The 16,351-nt window shown below is 44.2% G+C and overlaps 2 protein-coding genes across 15 annotated transcripts in view; one reads left to right on the top strand and one right to left on the bottom strand.

The window, feature by feature from the left end:
- Nucleotides 1-1,486: 1,486 nt before the first annotated feature.
- Nucleotides 1,487-5,935, bottom strand: LOC146406322 (uncharacterized). The gene is given in 3 exon segments (XM_084967769.1): nt 1,487-1,763; nt 1,766-5,032; nt 5,346-5,935. Coding segments are annotated over 2 exon segments (540 nt in total). The 5' UTR covers nt 2,169-5,032; nt 5,346-5,935; the 3' UTR covers nt 1,487-1,626.
- The window catches only part of TLN2 (talin 2), a 471,505-nt gene continuing 457,061 nt past the window's right edge, over nt 1,908-16,351 (top strand). For all 14 annotated transcript variants that reach the window (XM_084967307.1, XM_084967304.1, XM_021094340.2 and 11 more), the window contains exon 1: nt 1,908-2,084. The gene's annotated coding sequence lies outside the window, so the exon portion shown is untranslated. The remainder of the gene's footprint in view (nt 2,085-16,351) is intronic.

The raw sequence follows: 16,351 nt of genomic DNA, 5'->3' as shown, positions 1-16,351 counted from the left end.
TAGTGGAAACGAATCTGACTAGGAACCATGAGGTTGTGGGTTTGATCCCTGGTGTTGCTCAGTGGGTTAAGGATCTGGTGTTCCTGTGAGCTGTGGTGTAGGTCGAAGATGCGGCTCAGTCCTGCGTTGCTGTGGCTGTGGCTGTAGCATAGGCCAGCCGCTGCGGCTCCGATTAGACCCCTAGCCTGTGAATCTCCACATGCCATGGGTACAGCCCTAAAAAGCAAAAAAAAAAAAAAAAAAAAAAAAAAAAAAAAGCAGTAAACAGTTATTTTTTAATCATGCCCTGAGGTGGCTTCCTGCCACCACCAGTTACTGTTAGACTGGTGAATGTTTAAAAGATGTGATGAACAGAACCCCTTTTCCTGTGCAATTAGAAGCAGCCTGTGGGAGTTCCCGCTGTGGCTCAGTGGTAGTGAATCTGACTAGTAACCATGAGGATGTGGGTTCAATCCCTGGCCTTGCTCAGTGGGTTAAGGATCTGGCATTGCTGTGAGCTGTGGTGTAGGTCACAAAGAGGCTCGGATCTGGTGTTGCTATGGCTGTGGTGTAGGTCTGCAGCTACAGCTCTGATTTGACTCCCAGCCCAGAAACTTCAATATGCTGAGGGTGCAGCCCTAAAAAGACAAAAGGAAAAAAAAAAAAAAAAGAAAAAAGAAAAAGCAGCCTGTGCCCTCCAACTTTAAAACTTTCTCAGATTGCCAGTTAATTGGTTCTGTGACTGTGCTTTTTGATTTATAAAGTTTATTCCCTGCAATAAGTTACACTTACTGTCCACTAATGGTGTAAAGATCTCTATGGTTGTGATAAAATCAAGTCCATTTACCTGGAGGAGAACATGCTATTGTTTGTATAGAGTGTCCAGCCTTATCCAATGTCCCAGTGGACTACTTCAAGATAGTTTCAATTTACATTATCTCCAATTCATAGAAACAACAATTTCATGCTCTGAGAAACACTAAAAAGTTGTAGCAGTTTAATTTGTGAGTAACCGAAGAGATGTGCTACCTATTTTGGGGGGAAAGGGGTTCATCCTGGTCATCTTATACTAGGATTGAAAAAAAAATACGACCTCTCATTGTATTACAATTTTTTCTTGAATTACAAAAGCAACGTGTCCCTTACAGAAAAATCAGAAACTAGAACTAAGCAGAAAAAGAAAAATCACCTACAACCTTACAAAAATCTAGATGTTAATGGTCTTAGTGTTTATGGGTCCAGTCTTTTCTGCTTCTCTTCACACATCATAGTTTTAAAAATGGGATCATATGGTACACAGTGTTTTGTGATTTGTCTCCCGGTCTCCTTAATAACTTCAAATTGTTTCAGGCCATCCTACAACACTTCCTAATGGCTGTGTAAATCAAAGAGGTATGTAATTGACTTTATTTAAGGGCACAGTAGGCAGGAGGAAAATTTCTTCTTATGAATTTCATAGATTATGCCCCTCATTCCTAAAGCCGGTCTCTAAATCACTAAATGACCTCTGCCCAGGTGTCGACGTGTGTAACACGTGAGAAGAAGGACGATTCCGCTTAGGGTTCCCGCTGAAAGCTTCGCAATAGGACGCCACAGCCCATGAGGATCCTCCCGTCGGAACCGCACCTCGCTTCCTCCAGAGGTAGGCTAGCGGCCCTGGGAAGCGCTCTGCGGACCCAGGGGCCCCATTCCCCGAGACGGTGCATCCCTCTCCCCCTTACAAAGCAGAGCCCGAGTTTTGCGACAGTTAGGCCGGCGCGTCCCTTAGGCTCGCGGACCCTCTTAAGACCGGATGGCGGGCTAGAGACCCAGGAGGGGACCCAGGGCGCCCGAGCCGGCCCAACTCCGGTGCCGCGCTGCGCCGCGACCGGACCGGAGCCGCGCGGGGCCGCGCCGTCCCCGAGTGATGACGCGCTTCCTGCCCTCCCGGCGCTCCCGGGCCGTGCGCTCGCGCTCGCCCTCGGCTCTTGTTCCGCGCCTGGAGCCAGCGGCGGCGGCAGCGGCTGAGGCGGCTGCGGGAGCAGAGCGGTCGCCGGGCGCGCGGGGGGACGCCGGCTGCACTCCCGGGCAGGCGCTCTGCAATGAGACAGTAAATGCATTCCCCGGTAAGGCGCACGGCTCACTCGGGTTTTCCTCTTCCTCCACCTGCATGCATGTTGCATGAATTTCTCGTGTCTTTTCCCTCCCATCTACAGAAGGAAAATGTGGGTGGTTTACCCCTTCCTTTTGCATCTCGTGAGTGATAGCAATGCAGAAAAAACCCCTTAAAGCTCTCAGGTTTGATGTTTTAGGAGGGCTTTTTGCAGGAAAATAAAAATAAAATAAAATTAATGCACCTGTCTATTGCACATTATGTTTCACTGCACTGGACCTGGGCGCCGCGGTTTGCAAACAGCCTCGTAGCCGGCGAGCAGATACCTAGCTGTGAGCAGCCGGTCCCCTCCGGGGCTCCCGCTAGGTTTCCGGTAACTGGGCTTTGAAAAGCGGCCCCGCCTGCACGCAGTGTCCCCTCGGCCCCGGCCGGGCCCCCGCGCCGGGAGAGTTGGCGCGGGCGGAGCGGCTTCATTCCAGCACTGGTCGCCCCGACTCTAGCGCCACTTTGCAAACAAGTCTCCAGCCAGGCTCCAAGCAAGACTGCCGGCTGGTGCGGAGCTCTTTTCCCAGTCCCGGACTCTCAGACCTGCTGATTCCACGACTCCCCTTTACTTGGCATTCTCGCCGCAAGCAAACTGCTGGCTGCTGAGGGACCAGGAGCGAGGGGAGGATTGGGATTGAGTGCCGCTGGCCTCGCGTTGGACGAGGGGCACCCTCCCCTACTTCGGCCTCAGGAGCTGAAATTTCGCGCCTGCCGGGAGCCAGGGGTCCTGGAGCCTGGCATTTCGAGATCCCCCGAGGGGACCGAGGAGCGACATTCGAGGGCGCCATATTTTCAGTGGGTCTTGGCTACGGAGGGGAGGGGGCGAACAGTTGGTGGGCCCCGGGGAGAGCGCGGCGTCCCCGCCGGAGAGGCTGGAGCGGTTTTCGCCCAGAAAGTTTGCGCGCCCAGGCCGGCACGGAGGCAGCCCCGTGGGGCGCGCACGGCGCCTGTCCCCGCAAGGGCGCGCGGGCTGCAGCGCGTCGTCAGGCCAGCTGGCCGGCATTGAGGGCCGAGAGCCGCCGTCGGGGACTGCGCGCTAGGCTCGCCTCCTTCCCGGGTCCCGCCGGCGCAAGGAACACGCCCCTCTCCTGCCGCCGCGGCCACCCGGGCGCTCCACCCGAGCCGTGCGCTTGGACGCGTCCCCCGGCAGGGTGCGGGTGTGGAGCGTTTTGCCGGCGTCGGGATCTGCCTGGGCGCCCCCCAGGGCGCGGGTGCTCACTCCCTGCGGAGACGAGGCGCCCGGGTTATCGTGTTAGGGCGGACGGCCTAGGGTGCGGTGGCTCCGGGGCCGAAGACCAGCCCGAGACTCCTCGCCTCCCTGGCTGCGGCGGCGACAGTGGCAGCGGCGGCGCCGGCGGCTGCGTGCCCGCCTCTTGCCGCGGTGCCAGCTCTCGGAGGCGAGGTAAGGGGGGCGTTTCCAGAAGTTGGGGCTTCAGGTGACGCATGGGGAAACTTGGATTTTTGCTGCCTGGGAAGAGCCCAGGAGACTTGGGGAAAGGAAGTTGATTCAGATTCCCCGTGTCTCGCTCGTGGTGAAAAACCTCTGGCTATTCCCAGAAGATAGGAAAGGAATGAGCTGAGGAGTTGGCGTGGTCCACGACAGAGTGAGAGATAGGAGATAGGGATGATGTTCTGGAGCATTGGATCCCCAAATATACATCAATTGCGAGCACCCTGATGCTCTAAGTATCACTTTAGTTTGTGGTAGTACCTGAGGGTGCTGAGCAGTGACTTTCTTCAGGTTGCGCGCTCCCCTCTCTTCTACAGAGTTCTCTTAGGAGTGGGGCGGTGGGGAATCTTTACTTTTGAAAGAGACTGATCTCTGCTTTGTGAAAGGGCAGGGCAAGGGCGTGTTTGCTGACCTACAGTTCGCTGGCAGGAACGTGTCAGCCTCTCTCCTTGGCGTTTTACTGAAATGATGCCATAGTATTGAGGTCATGTCAGCACTTTAGGGCTTCATCATTGGAGAGGCTTCAAGGGATCACTGAAGGGGATGTGGGGGAGGAGGGGTAGGTTTTCATCTCAGAGATGTGCCCTGTGATGTCAGGGATTAGGCTGCCCTTGAGTCTGTTTTTCTAAGTGCCTCCAGTGAGAATGTCAACCGTTGAATTGCTAAGATTTTTATCTTCCTTGTTGGCTGATTTCAGATATCTATGCAAAAACCCAAGAGGGGCAGCGGATGTGACAAGACAAATGGCCTTGAGAGGGGAGGGATACCTGCAGGGATGCTAATTTTGTTTTCAGTGAGCCCTAGAATTGTGGAGAACACTCTGGGCTTAAGACACATTCGTTTAAAATTAGCATAATTAATTTAGAAGAGAATCAAATCAGTTGCTGAAAGCCTTCATCCTTTTTGTAAGTTTCCAGGCTTAGAAGTGGTACCTTGAATCACAGAAACCCAGGCTCTTCAGATTGGGGAAGTTACTGGTTTTTCTCTGCCTTTGTACCCACTCAGGTCATGAAGGAGATAGGAACGAGTTCTGTTTTTGGCATTGAGGTTATACTTCTTCCTCTAAAGGGCAAGTGATCCTTTAAACTTGCTCCTGTTGATTGAGTTATTGGGGGATATTCTTTACAGGCATAGGCATATTTATATGGATCTTGATTCACCTACTGTTAAATCTACTTGTTCAGGGTTTTTCAACTGTTCCCTAGAGCATATTAAAGCGAAGTCAGGTTTTATAAAGAGGTGTGTGTGTGTGTGTGTGTGTGTGTGTGTGTGTGTGAGATTTGGTAGTCCAGTTTCTTTTACATCTCAAAATTATACTGATTTCCCCAGTCCTCCACTCCTGGCTCCCAACAGATCATTTAGTGCCAAAAGCAGTTAAGGATGATTACAGGTGTTGAACAACTTAAATTTCTTACCATCTATGCTCAGGAAAAAAAAACAAAAAACAAAACCTGAAATTGTATTTACTCATTTTAGGATTGTGCTGCTGCTTCTTCTTTTTTTTTTTTTTTTTTTTTTTTTTTTTTTTTTTTTGTCTTTTTGCCTTTTCTAGGGCCGCTCCCGTGGCATATGGAGGTTCCCAGGCTAGGGGTCTAATTGGAGCTGTAGCTGCCAGCCTACACCAGAGCCACAGCAATGCTAGATCCAGGCCGTGTCTGTGACCTACACCACAGCTCACGGCAACGCCAGATCCTTAACCCACTGAGTGAGGCCAGGGATCGAACCCGAAACCTCATGGTTCCGAGTCGGATTTGTTAACCACCAAGCCACGGTGGGAACTCCAAGGATTGTGCTTTATAACTCCATATATATCACATATTTTTGTGCATGTGCTATACATGGAGCAATACAAATTTAAAAGAAATTTTCTAAGTAAAGCTCAAATAAAAAATTTAAAAAGGAGTTTTATTACACAACCTTCAATTGTCATTCCCAAGTTTACTACCTTAATATTTATTTATTTTTCTGCCTTTCTTAACAAAGTTTTATAAATTGTGCTTTGTTTCCCCTTGCCTGATTCTTATTATAACTTCATGGCATAATCAAAGTGCCTGCAATTTTTCCTATTAAGAAGATTTTGTAACTTCAAGAGTTTAGGAAATGCCTGTTCATTTTGGAGAGTTGCCTGTCCAGTTACCAGGCAGTGATATGTGTGTGTGTGTGTGTGTGTGTGTGTGTGTGTGTGTGTAGCATACCCAGACTCTTGGGACACTATCTAAAATTTGTGATCTGTGATATTACTGCCCCAGAACTTTCGAGTCATAATGTTTTCTTGGAGACTTGGGGTGGTATTTAGCCAATACAGGAAGTATTAACAAAGAGTTAAATAATTCAGTTATTTTTATTGGGTACCAAAAAAAAAAAAAAAATTAAAGACAAGAAGGAAAACTTAATAAGCGGGACCAGAATTACAGCTTAACATACCCAACTGGTGCCTTTTTAATTATAGTACTTTCCCCCAGAACTTTTTAATCCTATTACTTTTATATTTAATAAGGAGACTAGTTAAAACATAAGACAAACAGAACTATTACAAATAATGGGGATAAATGCTGGGTATAACCAGATGTTTTGCCTAAAGTTAAAAGAGTTAATTGAAGGAATCTGAACCCTGTCAAACTCCTCCTGCAGGCAGGCCCTCCCCTCTCTCCATCCCCAAATAAGAAGGAGATTTTGAAAGGGAGAAAAATTTTGGTTGGGGGTAGAGACAAATAAAAACAAAAAAAGAACAAAATGTTTAAGGCAGGCTTCTCTTGTTAACTGACCTAACTAACAACCTGGTGGCTTAGTGGCAGGTGTCATTTGAATGACAACTAGTAGACTAGTCTGAGGACAAAAAATGCTTTGGTTTTGAGAGCCTTTGTTTATGTACTGCCCAGAACTATGAATTAAGGCTGGGCTCTTTTGTCATCCATTTGACAGTGGACTGTTAGTGCCAAGTTTTGTTTCTCCCTTAATCAACAAGTTAATTTCAGCCAAAGTTATGCTCTTCTGAATATGTAGAACAAGTAATGAATATTTGTATTTCCTTTTACTCTGCCAGCTGAACTCTTAACAAACAAATCTCTAAGCCTGCTATTCACTTATTCAGCAGTTGTTTTTGAGGGTTTACTATGTAGTTTATGCTACGAAGACATCCCCTGGCTTCACCCCACACACTGAGTTCCTAATGGGTGACTTCTTTTGTATTTTACTTATCTAGTAGATTGGGGGTGGGGGGTGAAGGGTATTAGTATGAGATTAAACAGTACTTGAAGGACTACATGATCAAAGATACGCAAAAGATGTGAACAGACAATTCCCAAGATAAGAGATGCAAATGGTCGTAAACATGTGAAATGATTCTCAAGGTAAATAATGATCAGGGAAATAAAAATAAAAAAAACAAAACAGAGATATTAGTGTTCTAGTCATCCAGTTAATCTACGTTTTAAAGGTTGGTAACATCCTTATTAGATGGGTTGGGGCAACCCTCAGACACTTTCTTTTTTCGTCATTTCTTGGGCCACTCCCGCGGCATATGGAGGTTCCCAGGCTAGGAGTCTAATCGGAGCTGTAGCTGCTAGCCTACACCAGAGCCACAGCAACTCGGGATCCGAGCCACATCTGTGACCTACACCACAGCTCACGGCAACGCTGGATCCTTAACCCACTGAGCAAGGACAGGGATCGAACCTACAACCTCGTGGTTCCTAGTCGGATTCGTTAACCACTGTGCCACGACGGGAACTCCCTCAGACTCTTTCTTGATGGGAGTATGAATTGGTTCAACCTTTAGTGAAAAGCAGTGTTTATGAGGTGTGAAAGGTATATGCCCTATGCACCAGCAGCCACATATTTAGAATCCTTTCTTTACAGAAGTAAAAACATTAGCATGTAGGGATTTGTGTCTTTTTATTGCAGGGTTATTATAATAAATAAACTAGAAGTGGCATGAATGCCCATCAGTAGATGAATACAGTACAGCTATCATGGATTGTTTTGTGAAGTGTGCCTGTGATATATGACATGATAAATAAAATTGAGTTGCCAAGTGTCATATGTAGTATGGTCTTTCTGATTAAAAAAGGAAGACGCCTTATATGTGTACTTTGGAGAAAGATATGGAAGGACACTTAAAACTTCATATTGTTTACAATTGGCAGTGGAGAGAAGGGGTGGTTCATTTGCTTCCTATGCACCTTGAATGGTTTACTTGCTCAAAACATGGCAGATTTTCTATATGAAAACACTTAAGATGTTCTCCTTTTCTTTGACTTTCTCTGATCCCATTCTGAGGGAAGGCCAGTGGTGGTCTTTGGAAGGGATGTCTTCTGGCCAGCTGAAGAGTTCCTGGAGAGGAGCAGCATCTCCTCACACTTGGTCTTCCTGAGTCCCAGAGAGAGACTATTAAATGGCTGTGCTGACATTTGAACCCTGGTCTCCTTCCACACTATTGTTCACTTACCTGATTGCCCTGCCCCTGTGCCATTTTCACTCCTGCCTCTTGATGTGATTTTTTTTTTTTTTTTTTTTTTTTTTGGTGTTTTTAGGGCTGCACCCGAGGCATATAGAGGTTCCCAGGCTAGGGGTTAAGTCGGAGCTGTAGCTGTTGGCTACACCACAGCCACAGCAACACTGGATCCTTAACCTATTGAATAAGGCCAGGGATCGAACCTGCATTCTCCTGGATGCTAGTCAGGTTTGTTAACCACTGAGCCATGAAAGGAACTCCCATAATTTCTGTGTTTAATAAGCTCCCAGCAGATACTGATCTTTCTGGTCCACACTTAAAGTGGTGTTGAGAAACAGCTGTTTTGCATCTCTGTGTTCTTGTCCGGCTAGTGCCCTGTCCTTTCATGGATGAAAGTTAGAATGCCAATCAAGGCAGGTTAACTCAACTCAATTTTATCAGTTTCACCAAGCTGAGAAATAAATATTAGAGTTCTATTAGTTAGCTATTGTCTGTATCATTTGTAGGTGTTTGGGGATTTAGTGATGTCTCAGAGATGGATGCATGTGTTTAATCAACAGTGAAAGTCCAAGTTCAGGGATATTGTAAATACTCTATAATGAATTTTCATGGGAAAGCAGAGAAGACTATTAATCTCTGGTTCCTGTTTGTTTGTTTGTTTTGTTTTTTCATCATATATATACATGTTCAAGATTTGATGTCATTGATTCCTTTAAATAAAAAGTTGGCTACATGTGAAGGGTATTGGGAACAAAATGGTGACCAGATGATAAATATTGTTTAAATTTTCATTATCTGATCATTGGTACATTTGGAGGGGGGGTTTGAAATTAAGTACAATGGTCATTCATTTCAACATGTATTTATTACAGTGTTGCCAGAGGGGGCACATTTCTAACATAGCTTATTAGTGACACATATGTACTTGGTTTGGCCCAGGGACCCTCCCTTGTCTGGATGTCCTTGAGCGGTGTGGCTGACCTGAAGTTCTGGGTCACTTTGCCTCATTCTTTGAAGATCTTGTTCATCTGGCTCACAGTCCTCCTCCCATCAACATTTTTGGTAGCTTGGACATCTATATAGATTGTCCACCCAAATCAGTCCTTTGACCAACTCTCTTTTAGTTTTTTCCTCTCCCCACTTTAGCCATTCCTTCTGTGGTTATTTCTAGGCTGCTGGTTTTCAGCAGTTTTGCCACCCAAAGGCTATTTGGCAGTGTCTAGAGACATTTTTGTCTGTTACAACTGAGGGGAGGGGTGCACCTGGCGTCTAATAAGTGGAGGCCAGGGATGCTGCTAAACACCCTACAATGCACAGGATGCCTCCATAACAGAGAATTACATGGTCTCGAATGTCAGTAGTGTCATGATGGAGAAACCTTGCCTTGGGAGTTTTTTCAGCCCTGATCCATAGGAGAAATATCTTATGTGAGGACCCAGTGCAAATACACACACAACTGAAACAAGTCTCACAAACCAGTGTTTACCCTTACTAGGTATGATGTACTTGCATAAATTTTATTGTCTTATTAAAAAATTGCTTGTCATGACTCACTAAATTGGTTTTACTAATCACTAAATTTGCAACCTATCATTTGAAAAATAGGGTTGGAATTCCCGTTGTGGCTCAGCAGTAATGAACCTGACTAGTATCCATGAGGATGCGGGTTTGATCCCTGGCTTCACTCAGTACTCATTGGATTAAGGATCCTGTGTTGCCATGAGCTATGGGGTAGGCCTGGGAACTTCCATATGCCACGGGTGCGGCCCTAAAAAGCAAGAAAAAAAAGAACAATAGGGTTAAACCTTATCATGTAGACCTTATCATTACCGATAACTGTACCAAAATCTTAACAAGCATTCTAGTCTGACCCTAATGTTTTGTCTTTCATACTATTCCTGTTATCACCCACTTCCACCTAGCCTTCACCCTACAAGGGGCTCTGACCTGGTGACACTTCCACTTGCTGTCCATCATCCTCTCTTGTCCCCTGCTACTGCCTCAAGCTCAGGTGCTTGCATACACTCTCAACTTCCTTGGCCATTTCCCCTTCACCTTACTTTCCTGGGAACCCTACTCTCTGCCCACCATGCTCTTGCTGCATGCAGGCTGATGAACCTACCTGGAGGAAACTAGCCATCTGCGTCATCTGGCTTTTGATTTGTAAACATAAGCTTCAAGGTGGGCTCTTGGCATTGCCATGCCCACCATGTTTCTAGCCCTAGCCCATTCTCAGCTGATGACCTGGCTTATTTCACTGAGGAAAAGGAAGCAATTGGGAACTAGTTTCATTATCTCGTGCTGTTATCTGCTGGCCTCCCTGCACCGAAACCACACAGCACTGGAAGCACATGTGCACTGGAGACCTTTCCCTGTTGGCATGCATGGCTCTCACTCATGTCTGTATCTCCTTTCCCTTCTGCATCAGCAGTTTTCTCCTTCTGATGGATCATCTCCTTGAGAAACATGCTGTAGTATCTCTCATTTTAAGGCAAAAAGCAGCAACAACAGAACACTCACCCTGTATCACAGTCAGCTGTTCTTCCAGTTCATCCATTCCCCTTTGTAATAAGTATTTCCAAAAGAGTTGTTGTACATTCTGCTCCATTCCCTGCTCTCATTCTGTCCTGAACCCTCCTCACTTTGGCTTTTGCTTGACCCCTTCACCGAAATCACACTTCTTTAAGTAACAGTGATACCCAGTGACCAACTCCTAGTTGTCATTGCCTGCAGCCTCTCGGCAGTGGGTAGCCAGCGATCTCTTTGGGATGCTGTCTTCACTTGGCTTCTACACTGCAATCCTCACCTGGTTCTCCTGCACGCTGGCTGCTCCAGTTCCTGATCTCCTGCAGGGTCTCCTCTTCCTGGCTTCTGAAGGTGGGGGCTGTTCTCTCTCACTTTACTTGACTGAAGAGTCTGCTCCAGTATCACCTCCTTAGAGGTCTCCCTGGCTTCCCCTAGCCCCTGCTCTCAGCTTCTTTCTTCTGTGTTTTCATATCATTTGTCATTCCTTGACACAGGCGAATCTTGGAGATACTGTAGGTTCTGTTCCATACTACCACAAGTGAAGATCGAAATAAACTGTCATATGAATTTTTGATTTCCCAGTGCATATAAAAGTTATATTTACATTATACTGTAGTCTGTTAAGTGTGCAATAGCATTACATCTAAAAAAACAATGTACATACCTTAATTAAAAATATTTTATTAAGCCCTTGTTGGTTGCATCATTTGCTATTTTCTCTCATTCTGTAGGTTGTCTTTTTTTTTTTTTTTAATGGTTTCCTTTGCTATGTAAAAGTTGGTAAGTTTGATTAGGTCCCATTTGTTTATTTTTGTTTTTATTTCTATTTCTGTTGCCTTGGGAGTCTGCCATAAGAAAACATTTATATGGTTTATGTCAGAGAATATTTTGCCTCTGTTCTCTTCTAGGATTTTTATGATGTCATGTCTTATGTTTAAGTCTCTAAGCTCTTTTGAGTTTATTTTTGTGTATGGTGTTAGGGCGTGTTCTAGTTTCATTGATTTACATGCAGCTGTCCAGTTTTCCCAGTACCACTTGCTAAAGAGACCGTTTTTTTTTCCATTTATATTCTTTGTCAAGACATTGAAACAACCTTAATGTCCATTGACAGATGAATGGATTAAGAAGATGTGGTACATATGTACAATACAGTACTACTCAGCCATAAAAAGAATGATATAATGGCATTTACAACAGCATGGATACAACTAGAGATTCTCACATTAAATAAAGTAAGCAGAAAGAGAGAAACAAATACCATATATCATTTATATGTGGAATCTAAAATAGGGTGCAAATGAACCTATCTACAAAAGAGAAACAGACTTACAGATATGGAGAGCAGACTTGTTGTTGACAAGGGGGAGGAGGAGGGAGTGGAATGGATTGGGAGTTTGGAGTTAGTAAATGCAAACTATTACATTTAGAATGGATGAGCAGTGAGGCCCTAATGTATAGCACAGGGAACTATATGCAGTCTCTTGGGATAGGACATGATGGAAGATAATATAAGAAAGGGGATGTATATATATGTATGGCTGAATCACTTTGAAGTACAGCAGAAATTGGCACAACACTGTAAATCAACCATACGTTATTTTTTGAAATTTTTATTTGCTTTTCAGGGCTGTACCTACAGCATATGGAAGTTCCCAGGCTATAGTCGAACCGGAGCTGCAGCTGCTGGCCTACACCACGGCCACAGCAACAGCAATGTGGGATCTGCGACCTATACCACTGCTCATGGCAATGCCAGATCCCTAACCCATCAGCGAGACCAGCGATGGTACCTGCATCTTCATGAATACTAGTCAGATTTGTTTCCACTGAGACACAATGGGAACCTCCATCAAGTACACTTTAATTAAAAAAAAAAAAGAAAAAATATTTTATGCAGAAAAGTGCCAGCCATCCTCTGAGTCTTCAGAGAGTCATAATCTTTTTGCAGGTGGAGTCATAATCTTTCTTGCTGTTGTGTTGATGGCTGCTAACCAGTTGGGGTGGGAGTTGAGGAAGGTTGGGTGGTTGTGGCCACATCTTAAAATAAGACAACAGTGAAGTTAGGCAAACTGATTGACTCTTTCATGAACAATTTTTCTGTAGCATGCAATGCTATTTGATAGCATTTTACCCACAGTAGAACTTCTTCCAAATTGGAGTCATTCTCTCAAACCATGCCACTTCTTTAGCAACTAAGTCGATATAATATTCTAAACCCTTTGTTGTCATTTCAGTAGTCTTCACAGCATCTTCACCAAGGGTAGATTCCATCTCAAGAAACCACTTTCTTCTCTTATGCGTAAGAAACAATTCCTCATTCATTCAAGCTTTATCATGAAATGGTAGGAAATCAATCCCATCTTTTGGCTCCACCTCTAGTTCTCTTGCTGTTTCTACCACATTTGCAGTTATTTCCTTCACTGAGATCTTGAACTCCTCAAAGTCATTTATGAGGGTTGGAATCAACTTCTTCCAAGTTCCTGCTTATCTTATTATTTTGATCTCCTACCATGAATCATGAATGTTCTTAAATGGTATCTAGATTGGTAAATCCTTTCCACATGGTTTCAGTTTACTTTGCCCAGATCCATCAGAGGAATCACTGTCTGTGGCAGCCATAGCCTTACAAAATGTATTTCTTAAAGAATAAGACTTGAAAGTCAAAATGACTTCTTGATCCGTGGGCTGCAGAATGGATGTTGTGTTAGCAGGTATGAAAACAACATGCATCCCATTCTGCATCTCCAGCAGAGCTCTTCCATGACTAGGTGCATTGTCATTGAGCAGTAATATTTGGAAAGGAATCTTTTCTGAGTAGTAGATCTCAACAGTGGACTTAAAATATTCAGGAAAATATGTTGTAAACAGATATGTTGTCATCCAGGCTTTCTTGTTCCATTTATAGAGCATAGGCAGAGTAGATGGAGCATAATTCTTAAGAGCTGTAGGATTTTTGGAATGGTAAATGGGCATTGGCTTCAATTTTAAAGTCACCAGCTGCATTGCTCCTAACAAGAGAGTCAGCCTGTCCTTTGAAGCCAGCATTGACTTCTCCTCTCTGGCTATGAAGCCCTAGGTGGCATCTTCTAATATAAGGCTGTTTCATCTACATGAAAAATCTGTTGTTTGGTGTAGCCACCTTCATTAATGATCTTAGCTAGATCTTCGGATAACTTGCTGCAGCCTCCACATCAGCACCTGCTACTTCACTTTACACTCTGTTATGGAGTCAGCTTCTTTCCTTCAACATCATGAACCAACCTCTGCTAGCTTCAGACTTTTCTTCTGCAACGTCCTCACTTCTCTCAGCCTTCCTAGAATTGATGAGCATTAGGGCTGTGCTCTGGATGAGGCTTTTTTTTTTTTTTTTTCTTTTTAGGGCTGTGGAAGTTCCCAGGCTAGGGGTTGAATAGGATTTGCAGCTGCTGGCCTACGCCACAGCCACAGCAATGTCAGATCTGAGCTGTGTCTGTTACCTGCACCACAGCTTGAGGCAATGCTGGATCCTTAACCCACTGAGCAGGGCCAGGATCAAACCCGCATCCTGATGGATACTAGTCTGGTTTGTTACTGCTGAGCCACAATGGGAACTCCCTGGATTAGGCTTTGGCTGAAGGAGTGTTGTGACTACTTTGATCTTCTATCCAGACCAATAAAGCTTTCTCCGTATCAGCAGGAATGCTGTTTCCCTTTTGTATGTTTGTGTGTTCACTGAAGTAGTACTTTCCATGTCCTTTAAGTACTTTTCCTTTGCATTCATTCTCAGCTTGGCTGTTTGGCTCAAGGGACCTAGATTTTGGCCTGTCTAGGCTTTTGACTTGCCTTCCTCAGTAAGCTTAATTATTTCTAGCTTCTGATTTCAAGTTAGAGACGTGGGACTCCTCCTTTCATTTGAATACTTAGAGGCCTCCGTAAGGTTATTAATTGGCCTTATTCCAGTATTGTGTCTCAGGGAATAAAGAGGCTGGAGGAGAGGGAGAGAGCTGGGGAGCTGCCAGTCGGTGGAGCAGTCAGAACACACACATTTATTAAGTTCATCTTCTCATCTGGGTGCAGTTTGTCCCCCCTCCATTTTAATTATAACCTCAAAGATCGCTGAGCACAGGTCACTGCAACAAATATAATAATCTTTTTTTAATCTTAAAAAATGTGAAATATTGTGAGAATTATCAAAATATGACACAGAGATAGGAAGCGAGCAAATGCTGTTGGAAGAGTGGTCCTGATAGACTTGCTTGGTGCAAGGGTGCCACAAACATCCGATTTGTAAAAATGGCAATATCTGCAAAGTACAATAAAATGAAGTGTGGTAACAGGAGGTTTGCCTGTATTACATATGTGATTCTTTTTTGTCTGCCTCATGGCACTAGAATGAAAGCTCCATGAAAGAAACTGTCCCTGGCACTGTGTCCACACACGTCTACAATGCCTGGCACGTGGTAGATAATCAACAAGCCATTTTTTTTTTTTTTTGCTTTGTATCACATTTTTAAAAAATTAACTTTATTGAGGTACAACTTTCAAACAATGAAATGCACCCATTTGAAACATATGTTTCAATAAATTTTGACAAATCTGTACACTCATGTCACCATCAACCTCAATTAAAATATAGAAAGTTTTGGAGTTTCCTTTGTGGCTCAGCGAATTAAGAACCTAACTAGTATCCATGAGGATTTGAGTTCGACCCCTGGCCTTGCTCAGTGGGTTAAGGATTTGGCGCTGCTACAGGCTGTGGTGTAGGTCTCATGAGGTTCAGATCCTGAGTTGCTGGGGCTCTGGTATAGGCTGACAGCTGCAGCTCTGATTCAGCCCCGCCCAGGAACTTCCATATGCCACAGGTGGGGCCCTAAAAAAAAAAAAAAAGAAAGAAAGGAAAGAAAGAAGGAGAAAAATATATAGAAAGTTTCCATCGGGGTGAAAAGTTCCCTAGTGCCCCATCCCAGTCAGTCCCACCAGCCCTAGGTAAACACTGATCTGCTTTCTGTGCCCATAGATTAGATTTGTCTTTTCTAGAGCTTCAATTAAATAAAATCATACAATATTTGCTCTTGGTGTCTTGGCTTCTTTTACTCGGTATGATGTTTCTTTCTTTCTTTCTTTTTTGTTACTCAAATGAATTTATCACATCTGTAGTTGTATAATGATCATAACAATCTGATTTCACAGGATTTCCATCCCATAGCCCAAGCGCATCCCTCCATCTCCCAAACTGTCTCCTCCAGAGACCTTAAGTTTTCCAATGTCTGTGAGTCAGCATCTGTTCTGCAAAGAAGTTCAGTCTGTCCTTTTTTCAGATTCCACATGTCCATGAAAGTATTTGATGTTGGTGTCTCATTGTCTGGCTGACTTCACTTAGCATGATGATTTCTAGGTCTATCCATGTTGCTAAAAATGCTGGTATTTCATTCTTTTCAATGGCTGAGTAATATTCCATTGTGTATATGTACCACATCTTCTTGATCCACTCTGTTGATGGACATTTAGATTGTTTCCATTGGTATGACATTTCTGAACATGATCCATATCTATACATGTATCAGTAATTTATTCCTTTTTATTGCTGAGTAAAATTCCACTGTGTGTCGATGTACCAAAAATTGTATTCACCTGTTAGGTGTACATTTGGATTATTACCATTATGTAACTATTATGAATAAAGCTGACGCACTTCCATGTACACATTTTTGGATGAACATCCCTTTATTTTACATGAGTAAATAAATTAGGTGTGGAATTGATGGGTCTTAATGTGTTTTTTTTCACCCTAGAACATTTTTATTGTACTCCCACTTGGGCAGATAAA

Source organism: Sus scrofa, chromosome 1 (genome assembly GCF_054392235.1).
Source record: "Sus scrofa isolate SSC_HxYL_T2T_F1_AM1 chromosome 1, Sscrofa_HxYL_maternal_Yorkshire_Landrace_v2.0, whole genome shotgun sequence".
Taxonomy (NCBI): Eukaryota; Metazoa; Chordata; class Mammalia; order Artiodactyla; family Suidae; genus Sus; species Sus scrofa.
The sequence above is the reverse complement of the archived record's forward strand: the minus strand, read 5'-3'. Positions and strand labels throughout refer to the sequence as shown.